Raw genomic sequence first — 24440 nt, forward strand, 5'->3', positions numbered from 1 at the left:
CAAAGCTTTAAATTAATTACGCGGGAATTGCTCCTACGTGACCAAGTTGATTTGACTGGCAAAAGAGATAACTGATAAAAACATGAGTCGGCTTAAAAAAATAAGTATAACATATTTTCTTGTTTTAATTTTGAGGTAGATACCAAGCAAGTCACCATTCAGTCAACCTAAGTTAAATGCAAAATTAAAATATGGGTAATGAGCATGATCACAATACGCTAGCTCGAGTGGTCAATTATCGTTTTTCTTGCCCTTACCTTCATTTTTCCCCCATCTGGCTTTGTACTAGCTTGGGCAGATGGAATTCAAGCCCAAATTAAAGAGTTATTAAATAATTAATGACTAAATCAAAAGAAAATGACTTATATTCAATTGGGATATAATCTCTTAAACCTATAATCCGTTAAATTCTAGACTCGGACTAAATAAAAAAAGCTCACCACTAAATCAAGTTAATGTTGAAGGATGAAACCATGAAGAAAATCAATCTAAAACAAATTCAAGGAAAAAAAGCAGTAATAAAAAAATAAATATAAAATTTAATAGGAAAAACAAAATCAAGAAGGATGAAATTGAAAAAAAGAAGAAATTTTAAAAACCATCTTAAATAAACACAAATAACAATAAAAAGAACGATGACCAAATCTGACAAATAAAAAAAAACTCATAGCGAAAGAAATTAAAAAATAATTTTAATTTTATAAATTACTCCAAATAGTAATCAAAAGAAAATGAATCAAATCTTAAAAAAAACAAAAACAAAAAAACAATTGAAGGGTTGCTTTGAAAATTTAAAGGTGAGCATGAAAATCGAGAAGAGAGGAAAAAAAAATCATTAGTGCCAAATTAGAGATATTTAGACAACACGCGTTGCCTGGTTGTAGAGGGGCCGCCTAGATGAATCGGTCGTTGCCCTGGAAGCAGGCTTTCAGCCATTGGACAACGTTACAAAAGCTATCCAAAACCCGCGGCAATTGTTCACATGCCCCAACTTTTTTTAAAAAAAAAAACTTTCTTTATTAGCAAATGACCCTGTAGCCCCTAAAGAAACCTGATAATTATAAAATAACCAAATAAAAAAGATTAAAATACCTTTAAACCCAAGTGTAAGTTTGTTTTTTTAATTATAAGGGCAATGAAGTAATTTAAATGTTTTGAAATGAAGTTAAAGACCAGAAAAGTCTTGAGTGCTTAGGTTTTTTTTTTTTTTTTTTTTTCTTCAGACAAGGTTAAATTAATATCCACAAGTATATTTAAAAAATAAAAAATAATTGATTTGACTTAATTAATTCAATAATGATTAATGGGTCTCATAAAAATAAAAATAATGCCCCAGCCAATCAAGCCATGAATTTTTGGAATAAGGAGGGAAATGGTAAAAATACCGATACAATCCATAATGTTATATGTCTTAATGAATAGTATTTTACTGATGCCTTATATTTGTTGTAAATTAATATATATATATATATATAGTTTTTTATGACCTTCCTTGTCTACGTGAATAATGAATATCCCCAAGGAACTCCATTTTTTTTTTTTTATATAGCTGGAGGTCAATATTTTGATCAGCAAATAGAAACATCAAACAAACAACTTTTTTTCTTAAAACAAATTGGAGAATATCTGCCCGTTTGATGAAAGACTGGAGCTTAATGAGAAAAAAAATAATGTTGATCGAGCCATTTCTTTGCCATGTTGAAGTCCTTGTGTGTGTATATGTGTGTAAAATGCCACTGGAAAGTTCCGCCTCGGCAATAATCAGGACAGTACGTCAAGAAATTCATTATCATCATTCAATTAGCACAATCTTGTTGAAGTTGATACCTTACATTAAAAGAGCAATAAATAAAAACATGACTAAAGGGTTTGGTCTGCCAAGGATATGGCCCCACGTGGATGCGGGAAGATGACCTGCAGATATGCTATTGACAAACATTTTACTCAATGAGTGCCACCGTCTTCTCAGCGTTTGGAAAACGCGGTTAAAATTTTTATTATTTTTTTATTAAAAATAATTTTTTTATATGTTTTTGAATATATTGATTTTAAAAATATTTTTTAAAAAATAAAAAAATATTATTAAAATATATTTTAATATAAAAAAACATTTTAAAAAATAATCACAATCACACTTTTAAATAAACACAATATACTTGGCCAAGCTTAAAAATCCAATGCTTCTAATTATTGATTGTCTTCAAACAAGGCCGTGAAGAGGATTATATCATGATGCCTCTCCTCTCTACTCCCTCCCTAGTTAAAAGGTCTTGTTTTTTGAGTGTGTGAAAATATAATAATAATAATAATAATGGTTATTTTTTAAAGTATTTTTTATTTATAAATATATTAAAATAATTTTATTTATTTTTTAAAAATTATTTTTGACATCAGTATATTAAAATGATTAAAAATAATAAAAATTTAAATTTTTTTTAAAATACTTTAAAATATAAAAACAAACGAATTTTGTCCACGAGACCTGAAAAAGAAGGATTTAAAAGATGGGCCTCCGACTCAGAGCTGATTGGCAGGGCATTTATCCAAATTCGCTGCATCCTTGTGGCCCATTTAATAGACTTCGGTCCATGCCAAGGTAAATCTGCTATAGGAGTTTAGTGTCCGAACCGTAGACCATGAAGCAAGAGTACGTGGCCCAATAGTATTAAACAGTCCATAGCCCATGGTTAGACAAGACCGTGAAAAGGCCCACTGACTTCTTGGGCCAGGTTGCAATTTTTAGGCAATGGATAGCGTTGAAATTTTGAATTATTGGTAGCGGAATCATTGTTATGCAAGATGGTGTCAAGATCCGATACCAGACCCTGAGAGAAAGAAGTGATTAAAGTCAGTTACAACTAATTCTAACAACTTTTATATGAGAAAATTGTCAAATAATTCTAACAACTCTTAAGGTCATTAGCATTTTTCGACGTGCATGCCATAATCTTTCAAAAGAAAAAAGAAAAAATACACTGTATGGTTTACGAAAATAATTACACCGTTGGTACCTCAATTTTCACTTTTTTTCGATCAAGTATATGGAATTAAAGATTTTTCTATCTGAGTGCATCAAGTTTTTCAAAACTTTCAGTTAAATACATTTTTGCTCAACTTCAAAGTTCAACCAATCAAATACTTCCGTTCAACATTATTCAATTACATCGTACATCGTTTTCTGCTGAGGTTTCCTATGGCCCTTCACTAAGCAGAAAATTGCACTATCGGTACATGAACTTTTACTTTTCTCAATTGAGTAGATGAACTCTAGTTATTTTTGTTTTGGTACACCAAGTTTTTAGATTGTGTCAATCAAATACTTCCATCCATAATATTTTAATTTTAATTTTTTTCTATGATATGGAGTTGACTTTTCCACCTAACATCAATTTTGAGTTTTTTTTCTACTTCTAAAAAAAGCTTCCCTTGAAATAATATAATATCTGATTAATAAAAATATTTCTAATTGAAACAATTTGTTTATTTGGTTAAATAAAATAACGACATTGATTAATGTGGTTAAAATAAAAAATAATTACTTGTGTTAATTAATTATTAGTTAATTTTAATTAATAATAAATAATACTTATTATTGCTTAAGATTCTTACCTTTGATTGAAATAAAAAGACAAACTTAATTTAGAAACATAAAAATTAATATAATTATATCGATCATACCATAAAAAAAACATAAAATGAAAACAAAATTCCTTCAAATGTTTTTTTTTTTAATTTCAAACCAAATAGAAGGAATTATTTTTAATGTACGAAAACTATATGGAGATACATGATGTGCACAAATTAAAAGACTTGATATTTGAATGACATGTTTTGCATTTTTTTTTTTACCAAAGAAATCTAGATTTCATTTAATGAAAATATTTTCAAATTTATATCTAATGATTTCATTTCAATGATTGGACCAACATGAACACAATCATTATAACTTGCAATTTGATCCCAAAACACAAAAGATGATTTCATGAAAATAAAAATAAAAAATGTTTTACAATAAAATCCTCATGATCTCGACCAAATTCGCAAAGCTTTTTGCAACAACGATGATAATGCATGAAGATGAACATGACAAATAGCTGGGGGCAATTCATTTTTAAGATAATGCAATGATAATAGCAAAAAAATAAAAAAAAACATAAAACAGATTTGAGGAGTTCCAACACAAATTGAGGTGATAATTTCTTCATGGTGATAATGAGCAATAATAATAATAATAATAATAATAATAATAATAATAAAATAAAAGATTCCAGGAGTTCCATCACAAATTGAGGTAATAGTTTCTTCATAGTGATTATGAGCAATAATGACAAGATATCATAAGACTATACTTAAAAGTGATGACAAATAAATTTAATGAGGATCAAGCTAGAATGATGGATGAACCATGCCTAATTAGTGATCAAAATAAAATAAAAAAACATGAGAAGATAAACTCGTAGTGAACATTAAAAATAGTAGAGGCTAGTTAAGTGATTCAAGCAAACCAATACCTAGCTTTTCACACTTCTAAATCGAAAGGTCTTCGAAGATGCAGATGACATGAAAATAAAGGTTGAGCTTCCAAATATATATAATTTATGTTTTCTTTTGCTTATGAATATAATTAGAATAAGTTGTTACTATACAAAAGATATCTTTATTTTAATCCCCGCAACCAAGAAGTTTAACACTGGCAATTAGGTTCCAAGCCATGCAATCAAGAGAATTATAAACACTACAATCATAATATTTTCAAGCCACTAAACTCTATAATCAATGTAGCATTTTTATTTTTATTTAAGTTGATCTCAAACTGATCCTTTCATTTTTATCATGGATCCTAAATTGATCCTTTTATTATCATTTTCATAAATCTAAAATTGATTTTTTTTTTTATTAACATAAGTATTCGGGTTAACTTGTACATATCTCGACTAATCTCACGGGTCCTGAAGTTAACGACCATATAAACCTCTAGTAACCATGAGGTTTATGAGATTCGAACTAGTGATCTTTAGAAAACAAATTAAAAATCTGACCAATTAAACTATATCACTCAAGATTTCCTTTTATTTTTATTTAAATAGATCACAAGTTGATCATTTTGTTATTTTTATTATTATAGACCCCTTTCAAGTTGATCATTTCATTTACATCAAATCTTATTTTCTTATTATTTGTGTGGATCCCATGTAGATCTTTTTTTAGATTGCGGCACTATTTGATACAATGTTTTGTTTTTAAAAAAACCTTCTTAATTAGTGATGTCATTCTCTTTTTTTTTTTCTTTTTATAAACTTATTATATAAAATCAAAAGAAAACGAGTTTTTAAAATCTTTACAACCTGATTGTGACCCTTTTTCTTTAGCATATTTTTTAAATAATAATAATAACAAAAGATTAAGGGTTAAATAACAACTAAGTGAAAAGAGAAGGATAAAAAAAAAACATGAGAAATAATACCTTTTCCACCCCTCTCCAAAACAACAATCAACCCTACCCGTAACCTTTTTTTTATTATTTATTTTCTTTGCAGCCAGAATCTATCTTCAACCCCATCTTTTCCACCTCACACAGGTGCCACACTCTGTCTTCAACCCCCCCATCATGTTTGCAAAGAAGTAGCGACAGCCACCACCAGACCAGAAGCAAGCCACCATAAATCTATCTCGTTCCTCTCCAATACTAACTGGCAGCCTCTCTCCCAACACCAGCACGAAGCACTCATCTTCTCCACACACCAACACAACCCTTTATTGACGACAGCAGCACACAAGCAACACCTTTTCTCCTCCATTCACATAACCAACAACGGCAACACAATCATTAGCCTTTCCTCCTTATGCTCCAGTCACAAACCAGCCTTGATCAAAGCACAAACACAGTTGCAGATCTGCCCAAATGAACCCAGCAATAATCACGATCGTGTTCCACCAAGAATGAGATCTTTTCTGCCTCGTTTTTTGTAGGTTTCGGTAGAGGAGCATGGAACACATACGTCGTCTCACCAGCCCTTGCTTCACGCATTGCCTACTGTCCCGAGTGTGACCTCCACACACCGTCACTGCCGAGCTCAGTTCCAGCAGCTTTCGACCGACTCCAATGGCTCTCGAAAGGTCAACTTCAAAACCCAACGCGCTAATTTATTTGTTTTGGATAATTTGTAATATATTTGTTGATTTTTTTATGTTTTGTGGGTGTGTGTTGGCTTGTAAATGGTTGATTGGATTGATATTATTCTACATGTGTGGATGTGTTCGTTTGATTATTGTAAGACTTAATTGGTGTAATTAAATAGGTTGCTTTTTTTGTTTTGTTTTTTTCTTGCGTGATGTTTGTTGATTGTCGTTTTTATAATAGAATTGATCAAATAATAGTAAAATCTTTAAAAGAGAGTGGTATCATTGAGAAGCTGAGATTTTGTTGTTTTTGTAAAAGAATAAATAATATATTTTTTTTTGTTTTTACTAAAGAATTGATCAAAGTAAAATTCTTAAAAGAGTTATGCACTCAAGGAATTGAGATTTTTTCTGTTTTGAAAAGTGTAAATAAAAAAATTGTTTTTATCAACTAATCAACCCTATTACAGCAAAAAAATCATTTTAAGGGTTTTGTCCTCATGAAATTAAAACTTTTCTACTTAATTTTGTGAAAAAACTACACACAAATAATATAAATATTTTCTTGTAATGATGACATAGTTAATATATATATATATATATATATATATATATATATATAGATAGATAGATAGATAGATCTATATTATAATTTCTCCTTTTCATTTTGAGCATATTTGGATTGGGTTACTGAGATCTTATATCAAGTGCTAATGATGATCTATAGATTTATTTTGAATATAATTAACAAATGAGCTTAAAGTTCAATTTATTACTCACCATCTCTCATTTTCAATACTAAGAATGAGGAAAAAAATTGAAAAATTGATTAAATTGAGAAAATTAAAAAAAAAAATAACCGAAAAAATTAAACTGTAAAAAAAAAATTGATTAGTTCGGTTCGATTTCAGTTTTATAAACTTGAACTGAAAAAATTAAATCGTATTAAACTCAAACCGAAAAAAACCGAACTAAACTACATTGAACCGATTTTTATCATAAAAAAACCGAACCGAACCAAAACTAGTCGGTTTGAACCGGTTTCTATTGAAAAAAAAATTAAATTGGTTTGATTGTTTTTTTTTCTTATATAAAAAACAAACAAAAAATAATCACCCATTTTCAATACCCGAATTCTAAGAGTTAAATTGAATTTATTATGTGCCGAGATTCCAAATCCCAATGCTTTCATATTTGCTTTCGCTATCATGGAATAAGCAATAGCTTTTTCGCAGAAATGGCTTATGAGAGAGAGCAAATAGAAAAGAGGGACAGGACCCCTTGATAATTATAGTGACAAAGAAACAAGTAAGTTTATTCATAATGTACTTATTATACTCGTGCTTGCGTCATTAAGATACCTTCGTTGCGCTTTGAAAGCGAAACCCAAAAAAGACTTCTTCCTCAGTTAAACTTATTTTTGCCCACTAAGATCGATAAGCAATCATAATTAACTCCAAAAACTGTTAAGACATGAAAACAGTTGCAAAATTAAAAATACGAGAGGGAGAGGACGTTCTGTTAATTATAGGTAGGAAAAACAATCCTTGGCTGCTTAACTAACAAATTGTACCGAAGCCAACTAATATTTTTAAATTATGTTCTCACCGAAAAACCATATTCCTATGTTAAAATCAATTTTAAGAAAAAAATAATAATTTAAATTAAAAAACATTTTCGTAAAGGCACACTATACCGAATTACTCGGCACACATCCCACGTGGATGCCAAATTACTGGGAACTATTACCAATAGAAAGCGAGGTAAAATAGGCATGTAAAAAATGAAGCGATTGTCATGTAATACAAGTTAGGCACTTGAGAGCTGAGACACTCCACTAGACAGTGACTGCAGGAGAAAATACCTTTAATCTTTTAAATATCAACTAGCTAATTTGGTCAACAAACTGAAAAATCATCAACTAAACTCAAACAAATCAAATTTGTTATAATCTTCCTGAGCTTATCCCTTTTATTTGTCCTCAATTAAAAAATACGTTCATTCCAGTCTTTGATAATTAATTATATGAAATTAAATTAAAATAAACAGTTGATTAGCAACATATAGACAGTGGTTTACCCACCATATAACACCCCACCAAAGTCAGAATCTGTAATGAAAGGGCACGCAAGGCCACGGCAGAATCTTCCTAACTTTCTCCCCTCCTCAATTGCTTGTTTCTCCATCTTATCTGAGATATTATATATATATATATATATATATATATATATATATATAGAGAGAGAGAGAGAGAGAGAGAGAGAGAGAGTTTCATACATGACTTTTATGTTGATTTTATGCAAAATTTAATCGCCTTTTTCTCAATCGGAGCTCCCTAGCTAATGACTATAAATCTTCTCATCTCCTGCAATAATAGAGGCCCAAATCCCCAAAATAACAAACAGTACCCCCACAAATTACTATGTTTCAGTTTTTCAGTTATTACAGTTTCCTAATCCCCTTCTCCTTTCTCTGCCTCTGCCGCCCTTCCTTTCCCGCCAGAATACTACCAGAAACTTCATCAACTGTCATAACCGTTGATACCCACAACACCACCACCACCACGTGGCATAGTTTCACTCGCTTCCTTGATGCCGGGAAGGGAAGTCAAGTCAGTGGCATGTCGGAGCTGAAGGGATACTTCAACCGTTTCGGTTACCTCCTGATTCCCGATACGAATAATTTCACGGATATCTTTGATGAGCAATTCGAATCGGCTGTTATTGCATATCAAACTAATCTAGGATTGCCTGTAACAGGTGAACTGGATTCTGATACCATATCGATGATCGTGTCCCCTAGATGTGGTGTTAGTGACACAAAGACACATGGCACAACGTTTCATGCCTCAAAACATTTTTCATATTTTTTTGGTAAGCCTAGGTGGGGACGTCAGGCACCGGTGATACTAACCTATGCGTTTTCGCAGAATAATACGATTGATTACATAAGTTCAAACGACATGAAGACAGTTTTCAAGCGTGCCTTTTCAAGGTGGGCACAGGTGATTCCAGTGAGTTTCATGGAAATTGAAGATTATCCATCAGCAGATATTCGAATCGGGTTTTATTACGGGGATCACGGCGACAGACAACCGTTCGATGGGGTTCTAGGAGTACTGGCTCATGCATTTTCACCGGAGAATGGAAGGCTTCATCTTGATGCAAGTGAAACGTGGGCACTTGATTTCGAGACAGTCAAGTCAAGGGTGGCCGTTGATTTGGAATCAGTCGCCACTCATGAGATTGGGCATGTACTTGGATTGGCTCACTCTTCGGTTAAGGAAGCTGTGATGTATCCAAGTTTGAGTCCTAGGTCTAAGAAAGTGGACCTCAAGATTGATGATGTAAATGGTGTTCAAGCTCTTTATGGGTCAAATCCTAATTTCACGTTTAGCTCCTTGTTGGCGTCGGAGAATTCTTCTAACACGGGAAGTGGTCTCAGAAATACTAGATCATCAAAGTTGAACATTTCTTTTGTGGTGGGTGTTTTGTTACTTTTCCTTTGTACACGGTGACACTTTTTTTTTGTGTCATTTTCAGGGTTACTTTCTTTTTATATATATATATATATTTGTAGGTGTAGCAAAAATTACACACTCAATTGAAGAAAAAGAATTCTTTTTTTACTTTTTTCAGCTATTCTTTTTGCTGATATCAATTTTCCTGCATACCTGATTTTATATATCTTGTTCTAATTTTCAAAAAATTTATGGCTAAATATGACTATAGATGTTCACCGAAGAAAGTGTGTCCAATAATTGTTCCACATAAGCACAACAGCGACCCATATAAGAAGAGCAAAATACTTTTCTTCCTGTATATAGCAGTTTGCTTTGGTCCACCTATGGGTATTTTTAAAATGCGCTCCCGTAACTTTAAGGAGTCCAAAAATGCCAGCCCCTGGCCCTGACCAAAACTAGTCAGCCTTGTCATTCCAAAGAATATGCCTGAACTCAAAACAGGTAAACAACCAAGGTATTACTTAATATCCAAGACCTATCCAAAAGAAACTATGAAGGCTTCCAGATTGGGGAAAGAAACTTGCTACGAGAGTAACTAGATGTCATAAATCTAAAAGGCTCGTGAAAGAACCATGATTTAACATATTTGTGGGGGCATATGCTCAGATAAAAACGTGAATCTTGAAAGACTGCGATTAAATTAATGTTTATGTAGAAGAAGGCAAAAGACAATTGTCAGGTCTAACTCAAGTTTCTTAGTTTTTTTTTTATATATACTCCCAAGTTCTTGTTATTTCAGAGTTATTAAAAATTTATATAATTATTAATTTTAAAATTTATAAAATTAATCAAGATATATATAAATTAATCCGATCATCTATATTAAAAAAAAAAAAAGCAAAAGGAATTTTCTACTAAACACAATTACTTCCATCTCAACTTAAATTCGTGCATATAAGATCGATGGTGGGTTTTTAACACCCTCGTGCACGCATATCCCACATTAATGAAGGATCGAATTGTACAATAGGCCAATTCTATTTAAATGTCAAACATTAGATTAATTTAAGGTCTTGTTCCAAGTAAATTGTTGCTTTGGACCACTGGCATTGACTTGCCACGTACAAATTACTCGCATTTCTTAAAGTCTTCCCTTTTATCACGAGTTTAATTAAGTGTCTTGACCAAGTAGCAAGAATTTCCAAGCAGTTGTATATAATTAGCATCTAGAAACCAAGAATCTGTCGTAAGAACACTGTGGGTCCATTATGAATGTTTAAATAAGAAAATGACTAGAATGAGAATAGAAAGGAAACTACAGGTGAAACTGTGAAGTGCACGCGCATGTTGGCGATGGAAATTGAAGAAGAAAAAACGAGGTTCTTTTCTTAAGAATAGAAAAGAATCTCTCTCGAGAGAAGATGCATGGGTAGCTTAAAGCTTGAATCCACGTTTTGAAAAGGCTGAAAACATGTTGAGAAAAGATTAATTAATTTGTTGCTGAAAAAAGTAAAGGTTGCCATTTGAGAGAGAGAAAGAAGCTTTGGAATTGAAAATTAGCAAGTTTCCAAGCAAAGTGCTTGAAGAGAGAAGCTGAAGGAGGTTGTGAGGATCATGAAACTTGGAAGGCATCCAAAAGTAGGAGCCAGAAAAAGGTAATTCATATAATTTTAAACAAACAACAATCCATCGTCGCTTTCACTAGTTTCTCTCATCTGATTCACAAGCACAACCTCTCTCTCATCTGTATGCATGGTTTGCTTGTTTGAGAGGACATGTTTATGAAGAATAGAAGACAAATACATCAATTAAATTGATGTCACATTGTGACATTAATTAATTATAGTAATTTAGAAATGTGATAACAATTATATATATATATATATATATATATATATATTATATTTCTGACATTCATATATAAATTAATTATTTAAAAGCAACATCAATATATAAATTTTATAATTCAAACACAATAGACCAAACCATTACACCTCAAATAAACTTGTTGTAACCCAATCCTTCTACCCCATCATGAGGTATTGATTCCAACATTATTTATAGATTTCTTATTGGTATCATAACTCTAAGGTTACCACACATCTCTATGGATCCCAACACTCTAAAAGTTTGTTTTTATGATTAAAAAATACTTTTGAAATTTTTTTATTTTTTTTTTAAATTAATTTTTAAAAAGGTTTTTTATTATTTTAATGTGTTAATGTTAAAAAAAAAATTAAAACTATTTTTTAATATATTTTCAAGAAAAAAAAAATCTCAAACACTATATGAGTATTGCAACACAAACATTCATAATAGATTCATAACACATCAAAATCATTCAAAAACAATAAATATTTGTTTTGAGTTTGAAAATGACCCTTGGGATCGACTAAGAAGTTGTTAAAATCGACTAAGAAGCTGCTAGAATCAGGACTGGTATGCCAAAATCAGTATGAAACAGTGGCGGCACTTGGACCTAGCGCTGCCAAGACTATCGGGCCATGGAGTCCACTCGCTGCCATTGTTAAGAAGCATTTTGGGATGAGTAACCCTCTCCTTTTTTATTCTGCGTCAGTGACGAGACGTGCTTGCATTTGAGAAAGGAAATCGAGCCTAAAAAAGGTTTAGTTTCTTTATTTCTTTCTCCTTTTCTCGCTCTCGATTTGCTCTTTTTATTTTTGTTACTACTACATCGACCATGAAGGGAAAAGTGGTTGGTTGTCACTATATTATGGATAATGGTTGATCATGACTATGAAAAGAAAAGGGCTGCGGCTTTGATTTTAGAGGCTACGACATGATTAGCTAGTCTTATTGATGTTGAGGAAGAAATAGCTAATAGGAGAGATAAAAGTGGGTGGTGGTGCTTGACTATGTGATCATAGCTGACGGTTTAGTTGATGGCAGTGATGACGGGTTGTCGTTGGTAAGAGCAACGGGACAAAGTAGATCTATATAATTATTTAGAAGTCCTTAGGATCTCGTTAGACAGATCTAAAGTTATTTAGGGATTTATTACCTGAAGATCTAATATTCTTCGGCTTTGAATAATTCTTTAAAGGTTAGGTTGTCGCAAACCACAAGTCGTCTAATTATCCGGCCTCCAACGACGAATATTTTGTTGCATACGACCAAATCCTAAAACTTTTCCAAGCATTTTTTTCATAAAAAAACAAAAATTGCATCTTTTTCATCTTTAAAAAATTCAAAAATGGATATCGTAACCAATTTATAATTATCCATTAGGATTTGGCCAACATGTCAAAAATCTTTTTCCAATCTTTTTTTTAGGATCAAATATAGACTTTAATATTTCTGGGGTGTGAAAATACACGATAAAGTACACCCTCGGGTATTAAAGATACAAGGTGTAGAAATGTGATGCTAAAATTCAAATTTTAGAACGGTTAGGATTTAACTTGATAAGGTATAGAGTCTCTCATGAAGAGATATATGTCTTGAATCTTAGAAAAGACCAATGAATATAAACCCGACCTGGAAAAACAATAACAACAATGCAGCTTATCTTAGGTAATGTGTACTAGGGGTTGTCGCACCCGACATCGCGATGGCCCTAAAAATAATTCTCTTGAATTATGGAAAAAGAACAAGTTTCTGGAATCTTGTTTTTTTTAGAGGAAAAGGTCTTGTTTAAGGAGTCGCCACCTAGTATTATGGTTACTAGGAACCCTAACTGGTCAACAGAGATTCTATGGCTTGGGATTGGTTACATAAAAGGGAAGGTATTATCACCACTTAAACGTTCTGCCTGAGGCAGACTGCATTGTTAATTTTGTCTTAAATTGCTAAATGTTTATTAGTTTATGCTATGATGATTTGTTTATAATATTCATGACTCTGACGCCAGTGAATATTCGAGCTCGAATAATTCCAACTTTGGCGTTGGTAATAATTCGTAGCTATGAAAAAACAATTAGATCAATATTTTTATTCCCTACTCTAGCGCCAGTGAATAAATAAATAAAAATAAATTTATTTTTACGCATACACATATATATTTTTTATTTTTCTAGCTAAATAAAATAAAAAAACAACGAATAAAAATAATATAAATTTAAACCAGTATTTTTATTCCTGACTCTGGCATTAGTGAATAAATCAATAAATTTATATTATTTTTATTCATGCATACACATTTTTTTTTTCTTTTTGGGCTACATGGGCTGGGTTGGGCCCAGCCAGCCCGGCCCGGCCCAGTCACTGGCCCAAGCCAGTGACCCGGCTGGGCAACATGAAGCACGTGTGAACTAAATCACGCGTGCATTAGCAGATAAAGGGATTAATTGAGAGTGTACAGTAGGAAGTGATTTAAAATGAAAAGCGGTGAAAGAGAAGCTTACTTACCTGGCTCTGGAGACGGTGTGGATGGTGGCAGCGCGGTGGCCCTCCTCTGCTTATAGCTTTCCCTCCTGCTTTCCTTTGCTTCTGTGGCCGTTGTTCCTTTTTTCTTTGCTTTTCCCTGCTTTTTCGGTCCTTGCGATGAAGAACTGCAGACGGTGCTGGCTTCTCCCTTCAAATCTGGGTCTGGGTTTTGTCTTGTGTTTTTGCTCTGTTTCCTGCCCCTTTGTTTTCTGTGTCTTCCTTGTCTGGTTTTTTCGAACCCGAGCTTAGCTTTCCCCCCTGTCTACTGGGTTTTTTCGTATGGGATTTTTAGCCTCTGGGTATTTGTTTCCACCTCTGTTCGGGGTTCTTTTTTTTCTCCCCATCTCTTTGTGTATTATTGCTTGGTATTTGTGCTCTGCTTTTCTCTCTTCTTTGCTCTGATTTTCTCCTCTGGTTTTTTGTCTGGGTTTAGCTGAAGTTTTTCCTCGGTTTCTCGTCCAAAATCCCACTGTTTTCCCCCCTTTCAGTCCCCGGTTCTGTCTTTTTTCTTCTTCGTTCCTCTGTTTTATAGAGTCCGATCAGTGGTAACGGACGGCATACAGAGGGACGAAAAGATTAAAACGTCCATAACTGAGTTGACCCGTCATTACTGCTGGAAACGGTCTCTGTTTGAAGAAGAAGAAGATGAACAACGTTCTTTCAAACGGCGCCGTTTTGGGATATGAGGCGGCAATTTCGTTTTGACCCGTGAAGTTTCGAAACTTTTGTATTTAAGCCCCTGGTTAAACTGTAATTGGCCCCCTGAATCTGCGAGCCTTTTTCCATGTAGTCCTTGGATTTTAATTTCACAATTTGGACCTCCAAACTTTACTTTGCTTTAATTACGTCCATGATTTCATTAATTTAATTAAATCCAAAGTCCAATTAAGTCTAAATTTTATCAATTCTCCAATTAAACCCTTAATTGGATTAATTAAATCAATTCCAAGCTTAATTAAGTTTCAAAACTTATCAATTCTCCAATTAAATCCTTAATTGGATTAATTAAATCAATTCCAAGCTTAATTAAGTCTCAAAACTTATCAATTCTCCAATTAAACCCTTAATTAGATTAATTAAATCAATTCCAAGCTCAATTAAGTCTCAAAACTTATCAATTCTCCAATTAAACCCTTGATTGGATTAATTAAATCAATTCCAAGCTTAATTAAGTCTCAAAACTTATTAATTCTCCAATTAAATCCTTGATTGGATGAATTAAATCAATTTCAAGCTTAATTAAGTCTAAAAATTTATCAATTCTTTAATTAAACCCTTAATTGGATTAAATAAATTAATTCCAAGCTTAATTAGATTAATTCTAAAGTTTAATAAAACCCTAAAACTTCCAATTATATTGCCCTTAACCCAAATTTTAATTCATTCTTCATTTATTTCATTTTACTTGTTTTTCCAACATTATTATTATTTTTTTCATCATTTTTTCCTTTTTAGTAAATAAAATAATAATAATTAAAACAAAATGGTCAAAAATTGGGTTATGACAGGGGTGATGTGTCTTCTCCTTGCACAACCAGTCTCATTGCTCATACTCTCGCAAACCATAGATTCGTAGTGACCATAATACTAGATGACGACTCCTGGACATTAATCATAATTTTATGATTAAATCCAAAACCCTTTCCAACACACAACACCTCACACAGGAGGCACGACAAAAGCCCCCCCTCCACCAAACGACGTCACGTCGGCTCGCACCCCCGCGACATCCTCCATATCAAATTTTATTTGTTCGCAACATTATAGTCATTGATCCTTTGAAAAAAATTTGAAACTCTTTTCAAATCTCATTCCACCTTATGCAATGATTTAATAATTAATACTATTTGAAAACATGTGGAACATTTTTTCCAATTCACCTAGAGTGATGAATCATCTCTTGATCACTTAAATACATCTGTATAGTTTATATTATATTCAATGTTTACCCATTTGTTACCTTTACCAAGATATCATTTAACAAGATTAAAATATAACACTCCCTATATAAGATAACTTAGTGAACTTAAGTCTACAAATCACTTACACAACCGTTATGTGAGTCTTTCCATAGACATAAGTGATATCTCTAGAAGAAAATCCCATGCGGGTTAGTTTAGTGTACTTGTCTTATAACAAACACATACATATTAGTTCTGGGTATCTGTTACACCTCAGCTTATAAGAACAATTGTTTTTTTTCATAAATAAAAGAACAAATATGTATCAATCTTTACGACTCTAATAAATATATAGTATTTAAAAAAGCATCAACTAGAAAGATTTTAGAAACAATACTATGATAGAATAAGAATCTCATAATTGTAACAATTCTATAATTTTCTTTGCAAAGTATTTTTTATTCCATAAACTTTATCTTTACTCTAGATTTATAAATTAATATTAGATTTATTAATCTAATATTATATGAAAGTTAAAGATATATTAAGTTTTTATTAATAATAATTATGTATTTATATAAATATAATAATATCATGTATAACTAATCAAAATATAATATGCATTAACAATAATGCATAATTATATTAAACTACCATGTTGTTGGTGAAGAGTTTTTGGGTAGTTGGGTTTTGACGACTAGGATGCCATAGGTGGAAGAGTTGGAGGCAGTCACGGGAAATAATAGCCTAATAGGGGTGGTGGCAGCTAAGGTTTTCAAGCGGGAGAGAGGAGGAATAAGATAGCATGTTATTATTTTAATTTTATTTTATTTTCTCTTTTCTGCACCTTCTTTTTCTTTTTCTTTTTCTTTTTCTTTATCTCCTTGTTTCTCTCTATCACTCAAAATTTTCTAAATCTTCTCTCTTAATTATTATTTTTGCTCACTTTTTTCTCTTTACCATTTTTTCTCTTTTGTTTTTCTTTCCCCCCCCCTTAAAAATCTCCATTTTTTCTTCAAATTTCTTTTCTCTCTACAATTTTTCCTCACATATATTTTTTCTGGCTCCTTCAATGATGACCAGGGTTTGTTTTTTTAGCACGCCCCCTTCTCTACCATTCATAATTTTTTATACTACCATCTCTGAAAGTATTTTTTTTCTTGATTTCTTATTCTTTCTTATCCCTTTATTGTATTTTTTTTGGCTCTTCAATTCTTGTTTGATTATCTTTGCACCCACTAAATGTTTTTATTTATTTATTTTTCTCTTTGATTTTATTTTCTTTTTTTGTTTTAATTTTTGGTTTTCAAAAATTCATCAAAATAAGAACTATAAGCAAAAAAATTTAAAAATTATAAAATTGTTGGAAATTGGTTGAATTAAGTTGAGAAAACATTTTCTTAAAAGTCTCTATATTTTTTTCATTTTAAAAAATATGTTCGAAAATAAAGGGTCAACAAACAGTTTATGACATCGGTTTCATGGCAAGGTCATGTATTTGACAAACTAACTCAGATGGACTCAAGTCGGGTCTTTTTTTTTTAATTATGTTTTTTTTTTAATTTTATCATGTAACATTTTAATTTTTAAAAATTTATTTTTTATTTTTTTATTTTTATTTATGTGGGATTATCACATTTTCATTTAATTTTTTCTTTGTTATTATAGAGATTTTTTTAAAGATATTGGGAAGATATCTTTCTATAATTTATCAAGCATTCATTTTTTTGAATTGATCATATATATATATCCTATCATATTTGTTTAATTAAATTATTAAATTAACTATATTTATTGAACCAAAAGGAGCTAATGGCCTAACTCAGCATTCCTTTTTTATATATATATGTTTAAAAGAATGGCTCGGCCAGCGGTTGATCACGACACCAATCTAGTTCAATTACCATATTAATTTATTAGAATAGCTTTTTTGTATGAAAAATGCTATAATTGAGCCTTTTATCATACGAATTAAAATATTTTAAATTGAAAGATGTTAATTGTATCAATTGTTGGCTAATTAGATGTTGACACATGTCCTAGTCTCTATAAAAATCGACTGAAAATGGTCTAGTTTAAATGTTAGAGAGGCAATTTTACTCTCTCTTTTTTTTCATGTAATTGGATTGATGTGACCATATTGATATGGTATGAATTTAATTAAAGAGAACAATTAAGCAATGAGGTTTTAATGATGGGCTTTAATAGGTAACAATGCACTAATACTCGATCCATCCCAAATGGACCCACCAAAGCCCGACCCAATTGTAACCGAATTGCATACTCCCAGTATTATATAAGATAAGCAGCAGTCTTGTATATTACGAATTCAATTCTGCATTATTTTACTTGGAAAAGAAATCTACTTGTGCATGTCATGGATGCAATATATGTTCAAAAATGTGCTCAAAATTCACAATTTCTAGTAAGGAGGAGCTACTTCTTTGAGGGGGGGATCATGAAAAAGTGTTTGATATAAGAGATAGTAGTGATTAATGATGGAGAGTAACCCATTTCTCAAGACATGTGGGCAATTTCTTCTGTAGGGATTGCCCAGGAGAAGAAAGAAGCTGAAATTTCCAGCTCATCTATTTATAAAAATATTATTAATAAGTTTCCGGCCACTGACATTCTTGTATAATTTTTCTGAATTTCAATTGATTAACTTATGTTAGAATAATATATCAAGGAAACTTCTCACAAAATTTTATCCCAGTAATTAAATTAAAAATTAAGTTCGATAGAAGTAAAATTAATTAGTAAGTGATTTTATAACAAGATCAAAGCTTTTCTTGTATCATTCTTGTATAGATTGCATCAATTAACTAAATTCTCAAGATTATTTTTTTATTTTAAAATATATTTACTTTATCTTTTTATTAATAAAATATATTTACTTTATCTCTTTATTATTTAGTTCATTTACGAATTTATTGTTATTTCACATTAACGTTATGGATTTTTAATCTGGATTTATACTAATATTTTTTTATATTATTTTTTTCTTACAAATTGATCACATATTTAAAATCATTTTAAATTTTTTTTACTTTTTTATTTTATCTTCAAATTTTCATCATAATTTATCATTTTTAAATTAAAAACTACCTTATTTATAACTGATTGAGGCACGTCAAGGAGTATGGCCATCTGGTTGGTACTTGGTAGGTCAAACTCGTGGCTAGCTAACTCTCAAAGCATATCGTGGGCTTGAAAATGAGCTTTAATTGTACGTGTCCTTTAATAACATTGACACTCTTTAATCTCGTTACTAACATGTCCTTTTACGATTGATCAGTCTTAAATCATATAAGATGTTGCGTTTTGGTTTAAATTAAGATTTTGTGGCTTGAAGCTATTGACAGGTTGCGGTACATCCACTCACACTCTAGCCTTTGTTATATTATTGTTTACAAACAGATAAAAAACAATAATCGTTGATACTTAAAACAATAATATTAATTAAATAATTAGGAGAACTCGAAAGCAGTTGATTGGATTACTGGGAATCACGATAGGCAAAAGAAAATAATTGATTGCAGGAGTTTTGCTTCACATGAATGAATAGCGGAACAAGGTTAAAATTATATTTTTAAAAATTTTTAAAAAAAATTTATTTAAAATTTTTTTATATATTTTTTTAGCTGATATTAAAAATATTTTTTAAACTTGGACTTGACATATGTATTTTTCTTAATTACTTTAGATATGTTTCCTTTACATAAGATTAGAATTATATGTTTACATTAAAGGATCCGAGTTTTTCCTTTAGATATTGGTGAGGATAATAAACCTAATTGGATGCATTTTTAAACGCGTGCTTGACTTTAAATTCTTCTTTCTCAAAGATCATATTGCTATTTAGTATAAAAAATTATCGGTGACTATAGTAATACTTTTTGCACTAATTAACTGATTTGCATAGCTTTAATTACTGATAATTCATAATTGAATTAGTTAATATTAGAAATATTGGGGATAATTAGGGATTTCCTTTTAATTTCCGGTCATTAATTGTTGGGTCTGGTTTTGATAAGCATGCCCTAAATAAAGCCGTTCATTAGAGAGGACTATATTAGCGAACCATCCCCGTAAAAGATGATCTAAAAGTAATAATAGCATCTAAAATTACAATTTTCAGAAAATTAATTCCATGTTGAGTAATATTCACATTAGAATTTTATTTTTTTTCCCTTCTAAACAATAAAATCCAAAAAAAGGGGGAGACTCTTTGTCAAGGAAAAATAGAGAAAAGGAGAGCCGTAGAAGACAAGGTAGGTACGTAAGAAAGGCCAGGAAAGGGACAATAAAATACTCACTCGATGATGCGCGAAGGACCGGGAGAGAAGACTGGTAGAGAAGCATTCATGAAGGTTAGGCAGACATAATAATAGACTAACACAACGATGAGAAAACCATTTGTAACAACACCACCAAAAAAATCCCAAACAGCCAACAGTGAAAGAAAGGCAATGCCAAACTAAAAAAAAAAACCTGGTTTTGTTGTATATCAAGAGAAATTCAAACTGATCTAGAAAGAAAGAGGCATTTTTTTTCTTCTTTAAGACTAATGCTTTATGTAAGAGAGGCAGGAAGATGTCGGCATCCTCCACTTGGGTTTTTATTTTGCATGGTGAACCAATTATAAAGGGAGAATAGAGATAACATAAAGTCATCCCATTTGAGTGTTTTTGCTGCTTGGAGGGATATTTTGCTGGGAGGAGATATTTCGAAATGGTTTGGTACCGGAAGAAGCTAATTCTAGAGGATCTGGTGTTTGTAGGAGGGTTGGTGTTGGTGCAATTTGTGTATGCAGGGAACTCGATTTTGTTGAGCTATCTCATGTCACTTGGCCTTGATCCTCTAACTATTGTTATCTTCTCTACTTTTGCCACCTTCCTTATAATCTCCCCCCTTGCCGTCTATTTTGAAAGGTCTCTCTCCCTCTCTGAGTATCTCTCTATCATCTGTCTTTTTTTATAAACATTTGTGTATCTGGGAAGTTGATGGTTGATGTTCATGTTGCAGGAGCAAATTGCCAAAGGAATTCAGTTTGAAGTTGCTGATTCGGCTGGTTTTAATTTCTTTTGGAGGGTAAGGCAATGATTAGGATATCCAATAAGTTTTTGAGATTTCATGTCATCAATTGCAATTTTTACAAGCAGTTCTGAATGTTAAAGTTAGAGAGCTATGTATACTGCCTGCAAAACTCAATCTTCTTAGCCCTCTGTTCTGTTTATTTATTCGTTCAAAAATGTTCTCATAATTGGTAAGCCTTTTGTTGACATATATATATATATATATTTGAACAAAACACGTTGTATGACATCCACTCATGAGTCACTTACTATCACTTTCGGATGATGATGAGAGATATTGATCTTTCAAGAGCTACGGGTGTCTGAATCCTAACATGTTTTGTTTTTTATATAAATATATATTATACATCTCCATTGTCATTTCATCCATGGATTTATCTATTGTTTGTACGTAGATATTGTTACTTTTTTTCTGTGACTGTGACCAAAAAGCCTGGACACTGGATAGTGATTCATGGAGCATGCACTCAAATGCTTTTCTTTCTTTATTTCATTTTCAGGGTTACTTTGTTTCAGTCCTTATTCCTTAAGGGGATAAAGCTAACCTCGCCAGCAATGGCAACAGCCATGCCGAACCTTGCTCCAGGGATTATTTTCATTATTGCTTGGACATTGAGGTATCCCTTCCAAATCCCTTTTGTAACATTTCAATTTAGAAATTTTCTTTCTAGCCAAGCATAATTAATTACCTAAAGAATTTAGTCTCGCTCCAGTCTAATTGAGTAATAACGATCATTTTGTTTGTGGACTGGAAAAATTCAAATGGGCTTTCATATTCCATCTCTTAAAAAAGAAAAGAAAAGAAAAGGGGCTTCATATTTAAATGCACGGAGAAATCAGAAAACAAACATGGTCAATGAGTTATTATTGCTCGAGGAGCACATTGCTCATAGCAATTTGATCTGCAGCTCTCGAATTTGAGCCTTTGTGTAGAACCGGCCAGGGTTAAAAAGAAAAGGAGAAAAGAATAAGTATATTAGCTAAGCATTTGGTAAACCTTCCTCTCAATACGTTTTCGTCTACAGTCCAGTGATTGATCATTTGACTGCCCAAGTGCAGGTTAGAGAGAGTTAAGCTAAGTTGCATATACAGCAAAGTCAAGATTGGAGGCACATTATTATGTGTTGTAGGTGCCCTCATAATGAGTCTAATGAGCAGCACTGGAACAGCTAAAAAGCTCTCAAGTAATCCTCCCCCAGCAGATATGTTCGACGTTCATAAGATTATCGATTGCTTGTATCTCATGGCAGCAGTTTTTGTTCTATCAAGCAATGTTGTCTTGCAGGTGATGTGTTAGATCAATATAATGTAGGAATTAATTACGTGAATACTTTAATTTCCCACATTGAGTTTTGCAATGTGTTATACAGGCTACTACTTTGGTTGATTTTCCTGCTCCCATGTCCCTGTGTGCCATAACATCATTGATCGGTGTGGTTATCACTGCAACTGTGCAGCTGATTCAAAACCACAAAATAGACTTTGGCTGGCCCCTTGTGAGACTTGGGGACCTCATTTGCTATTCTGTACTGGTAATTTCACATCGCTCTCCCTCTTTCAACATTGATTGCATGTATAGATTTTTTGCTCATTTTTCTCACAATTAAGAATACATAAACGGCAATTTCCGTTTTAGTGATTAATTAGAGCCACTTTCTTCTACTCTATGCTACCTTGGAACCATTAATAAGAAAATGCACACGTTGTGTCTTGAAAACATCCTGAAGTTTATCAATCTTTTTTACGAACCTGCAATGATTTGGATGCACAGGGAGGTGCTATTGGTGGAGTGTGCGTGAGCTTCAATGGATGGGCAATGAAGAAGAGGGGTCCAGTTCTTGTGTCCGTGTTTAGCCCCATTGCAACAGTTATCTCAGTTGTTTTTTCTGTTGTTGCCGTTGGCGACAGGATTAACCTAGGAAGGTATTGCTAGCCAGAATCAGTCGCTAATATATACTGCGGTCACCGTATTCCTTTTCAGTATCCTTAATTACTGTCTGCGTTCTCTTTTGCAGCCTCGCCGGTATGTTCCTCATGTTCAGCGGTCTATACTTCGTGCTATGGGCTAAAAGCAAAGAAGGTTTCCCTTATGATGATCACCTGGAAAGTGAGTTTGATCCACAGAAGCCTCTCTTGGCATAATAATTAGTGTCAGCACCCAGATATAGAATATATATTGCCCTAATTTGTTTCAGCTGCAGCCGTTATGTAAGAGGGTATGTGTATATGGACAATGGAAACGTCCGCTAGCGTAATCATAGTTGCCAAGTTTACTAGAATAACTTTCGAACGTGTAAATATTGCTGTAAGATACTGAAAAGGGAACAACCAGTGGCATCAACTCAGGTACGTATAAGAAAGAATAAAATCCATAAAACTTGCGTTGTTCTAGATGTTGGGCACCACTTTATTATTCCATGCATTTAATTGATCCAGGAAACAAATAAAATTGTTAAGTTTAGATAAGAAAACTTGTTTGATCTCTTGAACAACTACTCTGCGCACCAGGAGTATGATTCTCTCCCGTTGTCTGAGCTCCGGAAGTTGTAATCTTAACAGCCAGGTTACCCCGTTGAGGACTCTGAGGTATGGTTTCTCCTCCTTTAGCAATGGATGACCTATCTAAAAGATCGATAACGCGTAGAAACCAATTAACTTTGTGTATGAGGTGTGTTTGACAGTTTGATTGTCTGGTTATTTAATTTTTAAAGTATTTTTTATTTTAAAATATATTAAAATAATGTTTTTTATTTTTTAAAAAATTATTTTTATTATTGATGTATTAAAACATTTAAAAAATTAAAAAAAAAAAAAAAAAAACACGAGCAACTCATATCATCATCGAGTAAGTTGACAATTAATCAAGTGTCATTGCCATCCATTACAAGTAAAGAGGGAAAAACACATGGGGTTGTGGCCTAGTGGTTAAAGGGACTTGTTTTTTTCCTTCACACTAGGGTTCAAGCTCCATTTATGTATGTCTGTCACCCTGCGGTGTTTTACATGCTCACTGAACTTACAGGATGTTTAATGAGCCCGGGAATTAGTTATGGTGCGCGTAAGCTGGCCCGGATACCCCAGGATAAAAAAAAAAAAAAAAAGGGAAAATGAAAGCACGGGCAGCTCAATTCGGCAGCTAGAGGACCTAATCTATAAAGGCAGCTAGGGTTTTTTTAATTCCCGTGCTAATACTTCTAAACGAAGAAAAAAAAAGATGATTGTATACCAATTGTTTGTTTTTGTTTTTACAATTATTTTTTTAGATAATTTTTATTGTTTTAATGTGATGATATTAAAATATAAAAAATATTATTTTAATATATTATTAATTAAAAAATATTATGCGCAAACACAAAAAAAAAAAATCAAGTCATTAGAAAAAGCCCAAATCAAAATAATAAAAATGAAGATTCTATGCTTGTTTGCTTCTGCCGGCCCCCATCAATTCCCCTTTCAACCTTGGTGTGATTT

At 32.2% G+C, this 24440-nt stretch overlaps 2 protein-coding genes across 2 annotated transcripts; both read left to right on the plus strand.

Annotated features, from left to right (window-relative positions):
- Positions 1–8347: 8347 nt before the first annotated feature.
- On the plus strand, positions 8348–9748 carry LOC118039164 (metalloendoproteinase 4-MMP). Its single transcript, XM_035045776.2, has one exon. It carries the CDS (start codon positions 8543–8545, stop codon positions 9635–9637), a length of 1095 nt encoding a protein of 364 aa, XP_034901667.1. The 5' UTR covers positions 8348–8542; the 3' UTR covers positions 9638–9748.
- A 10363-nt stretch (positions 9749–20111) lies between these two features.
- On the plus strand, positions 20112–23360 carry LOC118039133 (WAT1-related protein At5g47470). The gene is made up of 7 exons (XM_035045745.2): positions 20112–20804; positions 20899–20964; positions 21470–21586; positions 22029–22254; positions 22340–22501; positions 22741–22892; positions 22985–23360. Exons 1-7 carry the CDS (start codon positions 20605–20607, stop codon positions 23109–23111), a joined length of 1050 nt encoding a protein of 349 aa, XP_034901636.1. The 5' UTR covers positions 20112–20604; the 3' UTR covers positions 23112–23360.
- The last annotated feature ends 1080 nt before the right edge of the window (positions 23361–24440 follow it).

The sequence above is a fragment of the Populus alba genome, chromosome 1 (assembly GCF_005239225.2).
Source record: "Populus alba chromosome 1, ASM523922v2, whole genome shotgun sequence".
NCBI classification, from domain to species: Eukaryota; Viridiplantae; Streptophyta; class Magnoliopsida; order Malpighiales; family Salicaceae; genus Populus; species Populus alba.

Coding starts and splice junctions, on each gene's coding strand:
- LOC118039133 (XM_035045745.2), top strand. CDS start 20,605: ATGGTTTGGTACCGGAAGAAGCTAATTCTAGAGGATCTGGTGTTTGTA. Junction 22,255..22,339: donor CAAGCAATGTTGTCTTGCAG/GTGATGTGTTAG, acceptor TGTGTTATACAG/GCTACTACTTTGGTTGATTT. Junction 22,502..22,740: donor TCATTTGCTATTCTGTACTG/GTAATTTCACAT, acceptor TTGGATGCACAG/GGAGGTGCTATTGGTGGAGT.
- LOC118039164 (XM_035045776.2), top strand. CDS start 8,543: ATGTTTCAGTTTTTCAGTTATTACAGTTTCCTAATCCCCTTCTCCTTT.